The 17,063-nt window shown below is 48.5% G+C and overlaps 1 protein-coding gene across 1 annotated transcript; it reads left to right on the forward strand.

The window, feature by feature from the left end:
- Positions 1-12,937: 12,937 nt before the first annotated feature.
- nsdD (GATA-type sexual development transcription factor NsdD) lies at positions 12,938-14,423 on the forward strand (the record flags this gene model as incomplete). Its single annotated transcript, XM_020200455.1, has 2 exons — positions 12,938-14,128; positions 14,211-14,423. 2 exons carry the CDS (start codon positions 12,938-12,940, stop codon positions 14,421-14,423), a joined length of 1,404 nt encoding a protein of 467 aa, XP_020061293.1.
- Positions 14,424-17,063: the final 2,640 nt, after the last annotated feature.

A 17,063-nucleotide genomic window follows, 5' to 3' on the forward strand; every position in this document is an offset into this window, starting at 1 on the left:
GGAGGCGGATGGTTCAGGTTACATGGTGCCTTGTTTAGTTGCTTTTGGTCAGTTCAGTGGGGGTCCGGAATAATCTATTTGACTATATACTAGTCTCAGAAGGTCAAAATAGGAAGATTCGAAGGAAGTTCGTCTGAGCTCATCACAGCGAATGACAAATATAGATTTCGCGCACATGGTGTTTTGGTGTGGCCGAAAAAAACCATCTCAGTAGGGAGTTAGATTGTCGATATATTGGCCCAACGTGAGGCTTATAGTTTGAATGGTTGTGCCTTGTAGTCAGTCTACGGGCGCCAAAAAAAAGAAAAAAAAAAACAAAGAGGGAGACAAGAGGTTCCAATTTAATTTACTTAGATTGGGGTGTTTGTTGATTCTATCGGGACGCAGTGGGCACCCATCACGGCTGTAAAACTCCGACCTAAATTATTGATTAGCATATGCCGTCATCATCAACAGCAGCATCAATATTGTCGATGATTCTGGAAGAACGGGCAAAGGGAAAAGCAAGGCTGTTTGCCTCCTCTCGCTGTCTACGATGCTACCTTTATTCTAACGGGTTCACGCAAAAGATGAATTAGCTTGTTAATGTGCCCTGCTTAGCCCCTTTTATTGTACTCAACGCGGGTATGGGCTCCAGTTTATGGTGTTTGTAAGCCCGCCTGACTCATGCTTAACTATATGTAAATCCCGAACGGTAAGTTAACTTAGAATTGATCCATGATACACATCCCATCTTCTGTAGTTGCTGCCTTGGGACGCGGGTGGATTCGGTCGCCCTTCTTTTCTGCACCTCCCGTTGACACTACTAGAATTCCACCCACCGCCGCACCACGTTGTTTTTACGGCCGGAAGCAACGACAGTAATATTATCCGTTCATTATAGGATCCAGAGTGTCATCATCCTACGGGTTGACTTCGGGGCTTAAAAAGTCTAGTCTTCCTCACTAAGCACTTCTCGTCCACCAGACAGGAAGAAAGAAAAAAATTATGGGGGAAGAGAAAAGTTGACGGGTGATTTAATTAAACTCGTCTGGTGCTAGCACCCTTTGGGTGGTCATCTCCGTGATGACTGTTGGCTAGCAATGCATCACTGATAGACTCAAAGAGAGAGACCAGCCAACACCCCCCCTCCTTCCTCCCCCCTTCCCCCTCCCTCCCCAAGATCCGTTCAGATTCACCCCGTCGATGGCGATGGGCGATAGATAGGCGACGCTAGGCAAATTCTGGAGTCCAGACAGTTTCCACAGATAGAGGTTGCAGAACGGAAATCGTGCTAGCCACGGCGGGCCGATCGACAACCGTTATGAGGTCAAGAGCTCTCCTTACTGGTACTCACCTCGTCTCCATACCTTGCTTCTGAATGCTTCACCTATCACAATGAGCGAAGATTTCCGTGATATCTCCCCCATCTGCCCTGTTGTTTTTCTCGACTTTTTTTAAGAGAAAGAAAATAACAGAAGTCCACCTGTGTATCCACCAGTCAAATTACAATACCTGGATCAGTCCGGGTCATTTACCATGGACTGTTCGATCGAGCTCAATATACGGAGTAGCTTCCCAGCTTCACGGACACGGAGAATAAAGCCGAGAAGTCATGTGCATGGGGAGTTCGAGCTCGGCAAATTAGAATCTTCCATATGGAAAGATAATCTGAGAGAATGGTTCTACCGTGATGTTGACGAGGAGTTTTTGATGATCGAAATGACTTGTACGATTTCCAGTGAGGGTCAAGGGATGCAAGAGGCCAACACAAGGCGAGTCGGATAATCCGGTCTCACTCCCCTCTCTAAATCTGCGTATGCATCGGATCAACCTGCATGCCTTTCCTGAATCGCGTACTTTTGGGTGCCACGCACAAAAGTGATGCGCCCCTTCCTCGATCCCTCCTCAGTCTTGACCGCGCTAAGTAAGTCAAGGTGGAACACCCCACTGCAGTCGGGTCCATGGCAGATGCAGTGGGGAATCCAAACGTTCAACGGCCTGGAAGAGGCAGTATCTGCGTCCCGCAGACTCCGGGCCCGGACGCCAACTTTGCCCAAATGCAAAATTGCCTGAAATTGGGGGGGTGGAAAGAGGGAGAGGTTTGAGCGCATCCACAAGAGACTAACACCGATCTCACGAGTCCACGACAGTAGTCGTCCGCTTAGGATAAGATTAGTTTGCGCTTGTGAGATCAGCTCATTTTGCCATATTTTCCTGATTTTGGCTTGTGTCTTTGACTCATGAGGGAAATGGCCCTAGCGGATCATCATTACCACCATCATGGCGTCGGCCACGTCCAGAGACCCGGGATTTGCTTACGACTTGGAATCGGTGATTGATTTCCTGTGCCACCAAAATGGAATCCGAAGTAGATCCGTCTGGCGGTCGGTGTGATTATGAGGTACCGTAGTGATGAGGATCTATTGAAAAGCTGAGAAAAAGAAACACTTACTCGGGTAGTCACGAGAGCGACAGAGAAATAGAGTCAAGATTTTGTTCCTTAGGAGATAATAACCTTAAGCATTCCGCGTACCTGGGTAGGGAATGATTGTTGCTCAACTTCCGAGCCACACATTCTTCCTGGGGGAGGACGGAGGGGAATGTGAATGACTTCCTCCTTACCTCATCTGGTGTCCGTCTGCACAGTCCTCGGCGGCGATTATGCTGATGATGATGATAATGATCAGCGTTGTCATCTACCCTCACCTGGATGGCCTCCCTGTCAACCATGCCCCAAACTTACAGCCACAGTGGAACATAAGCAGGTCTGGACAGCAGTCATGGTATTGATCGTGATGATTGACAGGGCATCTGTCGCATTCGTCATTCTCGGGCAGGGTTTCTCCAGTCAAATCTTGGTACGCCAAAGACGGGACAGTTCGACTGGAGCCGATGGAGGAAGGCCCACTTCACGTGCTTTTCAAGAGGTTGGTTGGAGGAATGCAGTGGGTCAGCTTCTCAGTCTCCCTATTCGGAAGGAGGTGGCCGAGCTATCCTTCAGTGTGGTGACACACGTGGTTTTTATGGCTTGGAGAGGTATGTGGCAGGTATGTACTCCGTAGTCTACTTAATGGACTATGTACCGAGTAGTGGTGGTAGGTATGCGATCATTGTCGCCGGCGTTGCAGCTTTTATGCCTCGTCCGTACCTTGACTTCAAACCCACCGCAACATATTTTCTATTGTGACGCGCTCCCCCGGAAGATCGCGGAACCATCTTTGTCCAAGGCAATCCCCTCTAGAGAGGCCAAACGTAGATTGGAACTGGCATGAGTTGGAAGAGGCGGTATATCCCGCTAATCTCGCAGCTCAGTCTAGAGAAGGGGAAGATGGCCCATGCACACGTTGATCGGTAGAAGTTCCTGAGACGGTTCCGATCGCAGAATAAGTATGAGAATATGGACTTCTGAGCCCGTTCGATGGGCAATGGTCCAATGTACGCAACGCAGAACGGGAAGACGAGATCTCATGTCGATTGTCGGCTGGCTCGATACGGGGATCGAAGATGAAGATTTCAAACGGGAACAGACAGCATCAGCATGCCTGGTGGGGGAGTGAGGCCGTTACTGAATGTACAGAGTACTGTACACATCCCCGATCGGTCTAGCTGCAGCACAGCCAGGTCCTGCTAAGGCAAGGGAATTGCGGAAAAAGGTCGAAAGACCCGCTGCGAGGCACGGGTTAAGCCGAATTTTTTGACGAAACCCCAGCTGTCAGCTTCCTGTTTGGGGGTAAGTCGTCGGAGAGTTTACCGGGATGGATCCACTGCATCGGGGGGATGTTTGCCCTCGGATGCATTTCCTTTTGGCATTCCAGTACCAGCAAAGTTGACTTATTACGATAATGACGATGATAATGGATGATAATGATGATGATCCTTCTCCCTTTCATCATACCAGTGGTCGAGAGATCCAGCCGTCGAAAAGATTGGTCCACCGCCACTAAGGTACCCCTGACTTTGGGGACTCTTTTCTTTTTCTATTCTTGTTTTCGTTCTTACACCTGCTAAGGTCAGGGCCCATCCGGGCGAATGAGAGAGTTCTTGGTTCAAGTTACCTTGCCGGTGGTACATATGGAGAATCTGGGGGATCATAGCCAATCATAGTCGGCCTGGAAGTGGCTCGCCACTCTTTGACAAAAGGTACAGTAATGTACTTCAACGGCGAGGGTCGGGTGCATTGGCAAGATTGCTTGCCGGTGATGCAAGATGATGGAGACGGTTACTACGAGTACGTACTCGCTGGACCGTAAGCCCATCTCCCAGCCAAAACCAAAGAAGTGCAGTGGCTAAACAGATCAGGCGTCAAAAGCGGAAGGCGGCGTTTGTCGCAGGCGAACACCAGTCGTAGTGAGGTCGTTAGTCGGAGCCATCACGAATCCCAATACGAATGGTGTCGGGACTTTGTCTCCGCTCCAATGGACAGACGCTTGTCGCCAGAACGATCACCGGGCTTCAATCCATACATCCGCCCGTCCGTCACTTTAGACTCTTGCCACAAACGGTCGAAGCGCCGTCTACCTCCCCTCCCCCTACCCCTTATGTGTGCCGATAGCATTCTTCGATCAGCGCTGGGAGAGATCATACTTAGTAGGACCCGGTCCCACATCTGATGCCTAGGTGCCGGTATTACCTGTACCATGTATTATTTCAGGTTAATCCAGATATGCCTATGGGGCTCTCCTGTATCGCTGTCAGGGAGACCCAGTGGAGGTGTCGAGACTGAAAACTACTAACGGTCGCAACGGTTCTTTATCCATTGCCCTCTGGCGCTGTCGATCCCGGCCGTTTGCCGGGTCACCAACAAATTCCTCGCTTCGCGAACCATGCTGTGTCACCTCCTGACTATGCGCGAAATCTTCGATCGAAGACTCCCGCTGACAAAGATCAGTTTGCGATGCTAGCACCTTCCTTAGTCATCAGACCTTCCGGGCAATCATTTGTCTGTTGCCTGGCACAAGATCCATTTCACCTGGCTCCATAGCTAGGTGGTGATGCGGGTTTCCAAGTCCGCTACCTGTCTCTGGCGTCGGTTAAACGAGTCAAAGATGAGGAGGAGTCATGAATTTGGGGTGATTGACCTCGGATAGTGCATAGGACTCGAGTCAGGTTCCTCGTCAATCGATAGTACAAGATCCAAGATTCTGTGGTCATCATAAGGGTGTTTTCGTGATCTGTTCTACCCCATTCTGTTACCCAGTAGGTTTGTTGCTTTGTATACAAAGACTCACCTTATGCAATTTCTGGGAAGTCGTGGGGCTTGAGCGCTTCTCGACCTTTCAAGCCGATGCGGTAACACGAACGGCATACTGCATAAATAGCGACAATGGTATTGTTTGGTGCTGTCTTGGCCCTGGAGAGCTGAGCAGTGCTTTCCAAATGACGATCATTGCTTCCTGGGGGCAAGGAAGAAGATTGTAGATTAGCAGCATGTCGGTGAGAGATGGGTGGGACATGTCTCCACTGACCAGAGAACTGGTACAGAGCCGATGGCTCTCATCACGATATGGGGCTGTTGATCAGGAAATTTCTCGTCCTAGTCTAACTAAGGTACTAACTATGTGTATGTATGGTTTCCTGTCCCATTCACCCCTTTCGACATGACTGATAACCGAGATCGTCACCACCGGGGGCCATGAAGGCGCAACGCAATTGTTTTTGGAGCGAGCGGATACCAACACATTTGCCATTGGAAAAAACTACCGGTAGACGTTTTTGTGCCATTTGGAAACCACAGTAGCCAACAATGAGGGTCCTCCTTTGCTTTTATACATACTCTCACTATGACAGTACAAGTCAGCTTTCAGCTCAAGGAACGGAAACATAGCCCTTGGATCTATTCATGGATCTCTTGTCTGATCAGGTCGGTCTCCTTTCCACAGGGCATACCACATGGTGGACGTCGAAGCCCGAATATGCGCTATCGTGCACACTTGTCAACAGTGGCACAACAAGCTGGGGCGGAACCGTGTCTCCGCAATGACTTTCGCCAAGTTCGAGTCCATGGTGTATCGAGTGGCTGGGGATGTAATCGTGTTGGCTGTATTTGAGACTCACCTAATCTCATGCAAGCTGTCACTTATCTCAAAACATTCCAAGATCCTGTGAGCTTGTTGGTCAATGCGTCGGATTGTGACCAATCAACACCATTGGATGGGGCCCGGTGTTGTATGCACAGTATTTCGCGATCCAGCACTCCTAGTCCGAAATGATGCTTAGCATGCCCGCTTGAGCCCTCACTTCCTGCCCTCAACTTGAGGTCGAGAGCAGACTCGGCTATTTGAAGTTATTATGTATATGAAATGGGTAAGAACCTATAGATTGTAGGAATACCTTCGAAAGAATGTAATACGAATGTGTATGTCAATATTATTACCGAATTCCTGGGCTCCTTAAGGACGCCGAACGATAGTTGCTGGGAGTCACTAAGATAAACTGCAGATTTGTACGGCGGCCTGCTAAAGTAACTTGAAACTGCTCCAGGCAACCTGATCAAAGAATATGGGTCAATAACAAGGTTTGCTATTAGGAGCAGCGAGTGGGTAGTCTACGGGGTAAGTTTTCCCCTACGTACTATGTACTGTACTTGAATCAATTGACATGATCACTAGATATTGAAGTTACCTGGTGTGTACCTGGAGTGGTGGGCGGATGGATGTGCGATTGTTACCAGTCCGATCAGATTAGTCGTATTTAAGGCGACCGTTGGATCCATCCATCACGGGTCGCCTCGTCTGTGCACTGGTGAGGTGGTAAATCTACAGTACTTTACTCCGTACAACAAGCTGAACCCTCAGGATACTTTCATGGTGTCGGCGTCACAAGTCATGAGATTTCCTGGAGTTTATCAAAAGCCCGGGGCTCGATTTTAATTAAGCAGACTCACAGAGGGCAGACAGACGTGGTTATCTGTAGCATGAGGTCACAGGTCGAGCATCTTTCACATGCTAACCATTATGGCCGCAGTTAATTCTTCCGAGCAAGAAAAATCCTTTAGGATGTTCTTCCATATCCACCGAATAGCTTGCTGTAACCTTACCGGGTTTAGGATCGTTCTAGGTGATCCCTCGAGAGAATAAAAAACATCACGTCAACAAATACTTATCTGGATACAGATCCGATATACAGCCCATGGAGTAGGTGGCAGGAACCTTTTAAACTGACATGCATTGTGTCCGTAAGGACGTCCGCGAGGGTGTCGGTCCACGCTAATCGACACGTAATAAAAGAGAAGGGGATGTAGCAGGAATAAGGTGAGCCAGGAAACTTTACAAACATAATATCCCGGTCGGGACTTGTGTCTTGCAACTATCTTCAAGCTCGAGGGCTGGATCATCACTCTATCTCAATTGGAGATACATGTGTTCAGAGCCATCCTCAACCCAAAAGCTCGTTTGAACTTTGATGCCGGATGATGATAATTTTTTAAATTGTGACTGCGAGTCTATTTTCCAGAACCAGCATTTGCTTTGTCCCTCACTTGTATCTTGCATGCAATACTAGGTGTTACAGATCATGGCTCAACCTCGTAATGATCGAAGTTCCATCCTTCTCCGTGCGATCAAACTCGGGGTCAATCGATTCCCTGCTGCAGAGACAGAATGATATATAACACACCTGAAAGGAGACAGATCAGACTGGATGGTTTGGTAAAGTATCTGATCATTCACAAGCATGCCGGGTTTTGCTGATAATGACTTATGGGGGAAATATTGGGTTGATGCCGAGCTTATATATTCCTAGTGATCCTACTGTGTGTAAGGGATCAATATGGACGGTCGGCTGGGATGAGCTCAGCCGAGAAAACTATTAGCTGCGGCTGCTTATATTGATTGTTATGCACCGAACATCACCTACACAAGCAGACCATTTTGCATCTGCCGGTGCGATGATATACCTATGGCATAGTGTTCAAGAGTGAACTGACGCCAATGCGCCCGCCCATGCTGATCATGTGATCAAACTCTCCACAAATTGGCTTGAGCTTCCCTCGAAGGGCCCGGCAAGCATTAACTTACCTGATATGAGGAAAGCAAAAGTCAAATGAAGTTCAACTTCCGTGATCGTGGGTGACAAAGACCAATTAAATTATTTTCGAAGTCAAACCTATCATAAGAGATCGATTTCGCTGGGCTAGGCCCCGTGAGGCGTACAGAATTGTCAGACAATTCTCTTCCAGGTTGAGGAACGTGTCTCGATCTGATGTCTGAAGGTGTAAGACAGCAGAGCACTAACACGGATTTTCTCGTTCGGGGAATTCGTCCGTTTCAACACTATGCATTGAATGTGGCCGAAGGGGGGCTATTTGGATGCAACGGGAGGAGACTGTTGCTCAACTGCCCCCCTGCTAGCATTGCTAATTGGAGCCAAATATCTGGGTTAGTGATCGATCGATCGAAAGTCTGAGTGCAATCGCTACCCAATCGAGTAAGCAATAACTAGTCGAAGGCGAAAGCGTCCGTTGGACGCTTCGAACGCATCTGTTATACACATATCATGGACAGATTTCCTCTTTTCCTAGAGCACTATGATCGGGGCTTCAGTTTCATTGTCTTCAATAGTCTGTTGCCCTTTCTGATAACATTTTGCTCACCACGGCAGGCTACAGAGCAATGAGCAACTGAGAAACCCAACACTTATAAGTTACCCAACGAGCTATAGTCTTGCGGCTGGAGCAGCAAAGGAACAGGGCAATGGAAACCCCCATTGAGAAAGAAAGACAGTAATCAACCAGCGCCTACATTATTATCTAAGGCTAAATTGACTTTGCAACGGATGTTGAATGATCATCAGGAATGTTGATCAAGGTGGTGATGACGATGGTGCCACCCACAAACGGCTATGCCCGAGATCTCGAGCAAGGGAAAGCGGGGAGCGTTGTATTGTACCATGGTACTGTACAAATCACGCAGGCACGACTATACTTTGCTGCACACTCTTCTTCCCCTCCTTCTATCTCATCTTTTCCTCCACAATGCTTTTCGTTTTACAAACTAAATTATTCCCCTCCCTGCCCCCCGCCCCTTCATGTCGAATGACAAATAGCTTCAAATCGCAAGTGAAAGCAAAGGGCCCAGCAGCCTGATCCAAAAGTTCTGGTTCCTCGCTGCAGGAGGGGAGCTGACCATGGCTCGCGTCAGCTGGAAATTCCGCACGCCGTGCTTCGGGGTGAATGGCAGGCTATACTTTAGCTGCGATCCCAACTGTGCATATCTTTTGGGCTAGCTGCAGCTGGCGAAGTGTGTTTGCAGGTGTTTTGCTGATGCGCGATTCCATTTCCCCACTAAGATCGTTCTCAGATCTCCAGGGTCGGAGACTATCCTTCCTTCTAACGCAGCCGGTGCTGACGCTAAAGGTGCCTTCTGTCCAGCGAGGTTCTCCGTTGGAATTGGCCTTGATCCTGGGTGGGTATGTGTGTATCTACTCCGGCCTTGTCTTGAACCTTGTTTGATCAGGGCGACAATCTGACGACCTTGGAGAAGATTATGTTGGTCAAAGAGGTCAAAGCTCCCTGTATGTTACCAGGTATTGAATCAACGATCTGGGAACTGTGCCAACTTCGATTCCAGTATGTTTGTTTGACATACCTTGGGTTCAACATTCGGATCTAAGTATCGATCACAGGTAGCATTTTGCTGCCTTACCAAGCAGCTCGTCATGGGTCGCAACGTTGAAGTTACAGTGTCGAGGCAAAACACCGCAGCGTCGGTAGTATGGATAGAATTCCTTCTCACGAAAAGCGTGGTAGATGGCCATCGCCTTCGATTCTTCTCTTCATCCACAGAAGCTTAAACCCGTAAGAATATATTTCTGTCTATCCAGCCTCTGTAATAATATTTTAGTTGAGTGTGATGCATTTTCCTTCAGAAAACAGGGAGAGATCCCGGTGACTGGGGTGCTATACCACATGTTTTTCAATTTCTCGCACCAGATATGATGACCAGAAAACAACTTCTTCCCATCTACACATTATCTATCTACATTTGATAATATTCGGGACAGCAAACACCGGCGTAGATTTTTTACTTAGTCAAGAGCCACTTCAATTCGGTGAAATATCTTTTGAGCGTCCCGTGTTCGTTTTCCGCACCGAAAATAGAGGCACATTCCCTCAGATTGCGTAGCGTGCGATCTCTGGATCTTGATATCCGGACCACTTATCGTTGCCCCGATATTAACATTGATTAACATTATCTTCTGTCCCCTCCTCAGACACGGTGCACCACCCCTCTTTTGGCTTGCCCCTGCTCCCGTCGGCTCCGAAATCGTTACATACCCATACCGATTATCCGTGGTCCGAATGTTCCATGATGTTTGGTTATGACATTGAGCCCCAGCTATAGGTATGGACTCGACGAGCCATAAACCGGATTTCTTAGTTGACGTACAGTAGAGCATAAACTATAAGGATAGAAGTTTTGACCTACACCCGACACTGGTCAAGGTTCATCGAATCCAAAACTTTTAGGTAGGGAGCTGAACAAAACCCAATATACAGGATCGATCCTATTTTTGCAAAAAAAGAAAAAATAAATAGAAATGTAGAACGGGTAAGCTATTCTCTAATCTTCCTCGAGTCCTCGATACCTGATGATTTTGGAGCAAGATACCCGGCGCTTACAGATGCTGTTAGATTCGCCGATTCTATAATGTAACATGTTATGAAATAATACCGGATTGTAACGAGGGAGAAGCTGGTTGCACTTATAGATAGTGAGAAGTGGCAGGAGCTAAGCACTAATTAGTACTAGCATGCTAATCTGGAAAGCAATGGTATTGTAGTACGTATCTTGAATACGTAGCATTTTGATTCAGTCTCTTGCAGAATTACAAGAAAAAATAACCAAAAGGAAAAAAGAAAAGAAAATATTTTTCAAGGCCAGGGACAACGCCCCCCCTGGTAAGGCTCCATCGCTCCACTGCGATATCCGCCCATCGCCAATATGATTTCAACCCACTCCACACTTTGTGGAAGATCCGCAGTTCGCAGCCCGTAAAGCTTCTGTAATTCGCCGTAACTTTAAAGTGGTCACGACCGCCAGCATGATTCGACGATCTCATAGTCCGGTCTGGCTCCTCCACCTGCCTGTCTTTCTTCCATCCATTTTCCCAGGTCTGAGCTCATCTGTCTTGGCCCGATGTACTGACTACTTCGTCCTAGTACGTAGCTCCTGTTTGGATCCTCCCGTATCTCGTGTGTGTGCGGGCCCTGGGTGTTGAAGTTGTATTTCTTTGGTCAAGCATAATTTTAATTTCGATCTCTATTTTCTTTTTTTCTTTTTCCTTTTTTCCTTTTTTTTTTTTTCCCTAAATTCCCTTTTCGAAAATAATATTCACAGAAATAATAATTACAATAGTAATAACAATAATCATCATCATGATAATAATAAAAATATTCTTTACCAGTACTAAGTCAACTATTCTAGTCTTCTGCGGATGCTGCTCCTTCCATCTCCATTGTTATTCTTCCTCTTATGTTCCTACTTACCCTGCTGGTGCTGCCGACTACCCACCTCACCCTCTTTCTCTTCTTCTACACCTACTAATATCTTCTGCGCAAGTCTTCTTTGACTTTCTTCTTTTCCTTTAATTCCAGCATTCCAATCGTGAGGGAGATTCTCCTTGTTCTTTCGCGAGCCATCTTAGATCCTGTTACTAATCCCTCCATATTTTGCTACTCTTCCTCCCCCCCCTTGACATTTATCAAATCATCCTGTCCCCGCCTTCTTTTTCCTTGGATCTTCCCGGACACGCCCTTGTGTCCGCTTGTCATCCCACCTTCATATCTTGCCTGCCTCCGCCGACACTGATCCATTATTCTTCTCTTTCACACCAGCCCGCCCTTGTGCTTTCTATCAATCGATAGTGACGGGAAAGGAAAGGTCGGAGATCTATCAGACAGATTACAAAGACTCAAGGCAGGGAAGGAAACAAGACCAGCCAACGTCTCCCTTTCCACGCGACGCATTCACCTCTATCCCTTGCATTTACTGCGCCTCCGCCGCTCCCGCGAACTCAAACATTGTCAAATCGATCTTTTCAAAAGACTGTACACGAAGCAAAAATCCTGACTGCAGAACCTCAATCTGGAATCCGAGGAGTGCAAGCCTTGGCTGGGAGTGCAAGCCCAGTCAGTTAAAACAGGAAGGGTAACTCTGAGTTCACTGCGCGCTGCGAGTGCGTGTCATTTTGTTGTCGCCGTCCTATAGTTCTTAGCACTTGATAATCGCGGCTGCTCTAAAGGCGATCGCATTGCCACTAATCCTCACGGAGTCTGTTCCACACCTTGCGCTGACTTCAAATCGCCGCTCTCTGTCGCCTTTTTCCCCTAAGCCAGTCCGACGACCCATTGGGAGTCCCTTCCTACAACTTTCGCCCGCTATTCCGCTTTCCACACCTACAACCGCCACCACTCCCGATTACACACCTGTGGAGCGAGGCGACTTCATCATTCATCTCTACATTTGCTTAATCTCGCAGTCGTCTACCCGAAGCAAATTCTTATCGCGGATCCCAGCTTTTCTGACGAGCATCCACACTCCGCCGAAGATCTCGTTGCTTGCCTTTATTTCTTCCGCCTTCGCCGGGCAACCCTCACCGTCTAAATCGCCCCGACAGACTCGCGCGATAGATCGCAACTCATAGCGAATCACACACAGGACCGAGAGTCAAAGACACAGTGGATGAAACCCTCGTATCCATTCGATTCCCTCTATCTTGCTGTAATCTACTGGCATGATGGGATCGTTAGAAGCTGAGCACAGGCACAGGTATGTCTCTTTTTAGACGGGGCTCATGGGAGTTCAGCTTGTCAAATGGCAATGCCACTGCATAGAGCCAACGTTCGTCGGATAATTTTACTGACAAGTCAACACCTCAATCTAGAGAGCACCTCCCCGTACTGGGATTTCTCGGAAAAGACGGACCAAACTACAGCGCAAAGCATCCTTCCGCCGCCATGGGCCCGACATCTTCCCCGACACCACTTTTGAGTCCAACATCCATGTATCCGTCGCAATCCCTACCCTATTCTTTCTCCACATCCGCCAGCACAAGCTCATTACAAGGTGGATACATATCACCGCCAGATTCACGGCGCGCATTCGAGGAGGAGAAGGAAAAGCCGCCGCAGAGACAATCGCTTCCGTCGATTCATGAGGCTTTGGGAAACGATAATCCGTTGCCCTATCCTGCGCCCACATCGGCTCCCCCACAACAGGCTCACCATGCACCCCACCCTCCCCCCTTGTCGTCTAACGTTGCTGGGCGACCGGGCACAGAGGGGCCTCCTGGACCACCTAACCCGTTCTCAAACGGCGCCTCGTCCGGCACCTTCATGCGCGAGTCAACGTTTCCCCACCAACCTCAGTTGCAAGCGGAGGCGTCGCGGTCGAGTTTGGCCTCAATCAACACCCAGGACTCGAGAACCACATCTCTACAGTCGCTAAGCTCGGGAAAGTCACCTACGCAGAGTGCGAAGACTGGTCTTACTTCATTATCCGGATCCCAGACTGGTTCTGGCTATGAGTACAGTGCACCTCCTTCTGCCGGCAGTGTGGCTTCTCCCAACGGATACGGCACTTTCTCGCAGTCCTTCCAGTTTCAGTCACAACCTCCTCCGAATGCGCCATCATATCCATCCACTCCTTATGATACTCGACCCTATGGCGGAACAGGCTGGAAACCAGGAATGCCTGATACCGGCCGTGCTGAGGAAATGAAGGGGGTGATTCCAGCTCGCCCTCCATTGGCTGGGCATCATTACGGTGAACCCGTTAAGCGTCATCTAGACATTTATGACGTGGAGACCTCACTGAATGAAATAGCTGATATTAGCACTCGGACTCTGGATTTCTCGCGTCACTATGCAGCAAGGGCGCATCAAACGCAGCGCTCTGGTCCAGTAACGGGGTCGTTGCCACTTCCGCACGAGATTGAGGAGATGCTCAATCTACAACGCCGCAACCAAGAGGCTTTGCTTCGCATACGAACTGCAGTGCTGAACGAACATGCTTTGGCTGAGCAAATGGCGCAAAGGAAAGTTTTCAAACCCAGCGGTGTTCATGGTGAGGATCACGTGGCAATGTACCAAGAAGATTTCAAAACCAATGGTGGATTCGCGGGACCTGATTCGAAAAAAAGACGAGGGGTATGTTGATTCGTTCACCAATCACCAATCCATGATATCATTTATCTTGCCACCTAGATAGTGCTAACAGTGACATCTGCAGAAAGCTGCTCCCCCCGGGCGTTGCCATAGCTGTAACCGAGCCGAAACACCCGAATGGCGCCGTGGTCCGGACGGAGCGCGAACCCTGTGCAATGCTTGCGGGTTGCACTACGCCAAACTGACGCGCAAGATGGGCGCTAATAAAGCTGCGTCCATGGGTTCAAATCTGAGGCCCAAGACCTCACTCGACACCTCGTCACCGAACAGTCATTGAAGTTATTATCAGCTCATCACTCGGCGTTGGGACTGGCTTTGAAATTAGAAGCATCAGGCGTTTCGAGCCCCGGTTGCTCTTCTTCATCACATCCTCTTGAATGGTTTTATGTGGACTTTCTGCGGTTCGCTTCCAGGTTGGCTGGTTGCCAAGATGTCCCAGCACAGGGACTTGCTTTGATTTTCTCCGGATGTTTCGTGGATTTACTCTAATACCCCCTGCACGACGAGTTAAAAGGCATTTGGGATAGACTTGTTGCTTTTTGTTGTTATTTCCTGTTGTTTATATCCTTTCTATTGCGGCTGGTTATAATCTGACGCTACAGGCCTTGCATGTGCTTTGTTTCTGCTTCAGCTCTGTCCCACTTGTTCGGCTCTACAGATCGTTCTGTTATACTCTTGTTCTGGTTTTACACTTATACCCCCGGTTCGATCGATCTGAGATTGCCAGTCTGGCAAATGTTTCGAGTTAGAATGTGCCAATATTATGTTATCCACGCAGTCACGCAGTCTATTTAGAGATGTCATGGGTGCCATTTCCCTGCTATGGCCCCCAGTATCCTTTTGTATGTACACCAGCCTTGTTTCCCCACTGTACACAGCTGAGAGAGGTAAAGGCCACCACTTTTACCATCAAGTTCTTGAAAAGAATATTTCACCATCGGGCCGCCCGGCTCGGTCACCGTTTCCCCGGCAAGAACTAATGGTATGCAGGTGATGATACGGCTATAGGACAAAATTGATATGTCATTTCAGGCCCTGAATCTAGACGTCGGCAGTACAAGATCGGGTAACCTTAGTTTAGACACGCGACCGCCGCATCGGACTCAGTCAGGAGTCAGGGCAATCCACATCACTAATGAAAAAGCGCGAGGAAACGAGAACAGAGAGGAGGATAACGGAGTGGATCGTGTTTACTCCAGAGTAGACATCTCTCTATTGCTCTTTCTGGAGAAGCAATGTACGTACGTCCCGGGACTCATTTCTGCAGTGCCTCGTGGCCCAATAGATGCCAAAAAAATCACTCAGATGGAGACTAGAGAGACACACTAGAACCGACCAGAACCCCCGCGGAACCCGAGCTTGCACGAAGGCTTGATCATTCTGAGGCGTCTGCACGGTCAATGGCCGAACTAGTGTGGGTGGAGATGATAGTGGTAATGATGATGATGGTGATGACGATTTGTGTTGGCCAATAGTGACTACTACTAGGTTGTACCTAGTTAGTCTACTCGACCGTCTCACATTGTGGATACCCCGGTACATGGACTGAATCAAATCGAATCTCTGATTTTTTTGGGGCTTTCTTTTCACATCACATGCTCAATAAGATATGATCAATAGTGCAGGCTATTGCCTCTAAATTCTAGACTGAAAAGTGCACAAGGCGAGCAGTTGAGCAACTAGAATAGGTGGTGGTGGTGGACTCCCAATCTGACTCGGTTGAGTTTGGACCTTTCCGGTAAAAGGCAGAAGCCCACTGCGAATCGAAGGAACCACCGATCGGATCTCATCGTGTTTGCATCAGATCTCACTTTTCCCATCTTGCATCCGTCCCAAGATCCAATAACTTGGAGTAGTAATCAATGCTTGTGGAAAAGTACCATCACAAGCCTACGCATACAGAGTACGGTCGTGATAGCACTAATGACCGAGCTGCTGAGGGGCTTTATCGAGCGTGCCCCGTCCCATCGTCGCCTGTACTACCGCTACCACTACCACTACTACATACGTACTAGACCAACTACCACGCCCCGCCCCTCCAAAAAACGTTGCCGCTCGGTGTTAGGCGGCGATTTGGTTCCAAGATGTGAGATCTCATTCAGATGACGGTGGGTCCCTGCCGTTCCCGACTCCTCCTTCGTTCCTTCACCGCCAATTCAACCTTTCACATTCATTCAAGGTTCCGTCCCCTGGCTTTCCTCCTCTTTCCCTTCCAAATGGGCGAATGACAGTCGGTATCATCGATCCTGTTCTCCTTGGGACTTATGGATACATACCGTACATTCGGACTCATAAGTCTCTATCAATTCTGTCTTCAAGAGGGCTGGCTATTTTCAAGCACGTCGGCTCCAACATTGACAGTTCCAAAGTATACACATTCTCATGGGGTTCTGGATTCCGCCAAGCTCCGAACTATTGCCATCGACAATTCACAACACATGCTATGCTCGTATGTGTCCATGTACACTACAGCACGGTGGTGTGGTTAACTACCTTCCGGCCGAAAGTCGAATGGGACGATTATTTTTTTTTCTCTCTCCTCCAGAATAGGTTACGTATAATTTGGAATCAGAGATGCAATTGTGTCATGTATCCACATCAGACACCTCCATTCGCTCGGCTATAGATTGGAAAAATAGATTAGAAAAGACTGGCACCATCATGCCACGTCTGTTTGGAAAATAAGACTTGGTCGCTTTTCCCCACTCCCCGGTCGATGGATGATAAGGCAGGCGGCTGGGATGGACATCGTTTGACATGGCCTTGCACTGCAAACTATCAGTAGTACATACGTGTAAACAGCAGGAGTCTGTCTGATCTCGGGCAATGCCGAAATACCGCAATACCGACTGCCGGGGGGCCGGACTCCGGCCGGTCGCGCGAGCTCAGTCATCATTATCCACTACATACTATGTAC

This window comes from Aspergillus aculeatus (genome assembly GCF_001890905.1).
Source record: "Aspergillus aculeatus ATCC 16872 unplaced genomic scaffold ASPACscaffold_1, whole genome shotgun sequence".
NCBI lineage: Eukaryota > Fungi > Ascomycota > Eurotiomycetes > Eurotiales > Aspergillaceae > Aspergillus > Aspergillus aculeatus.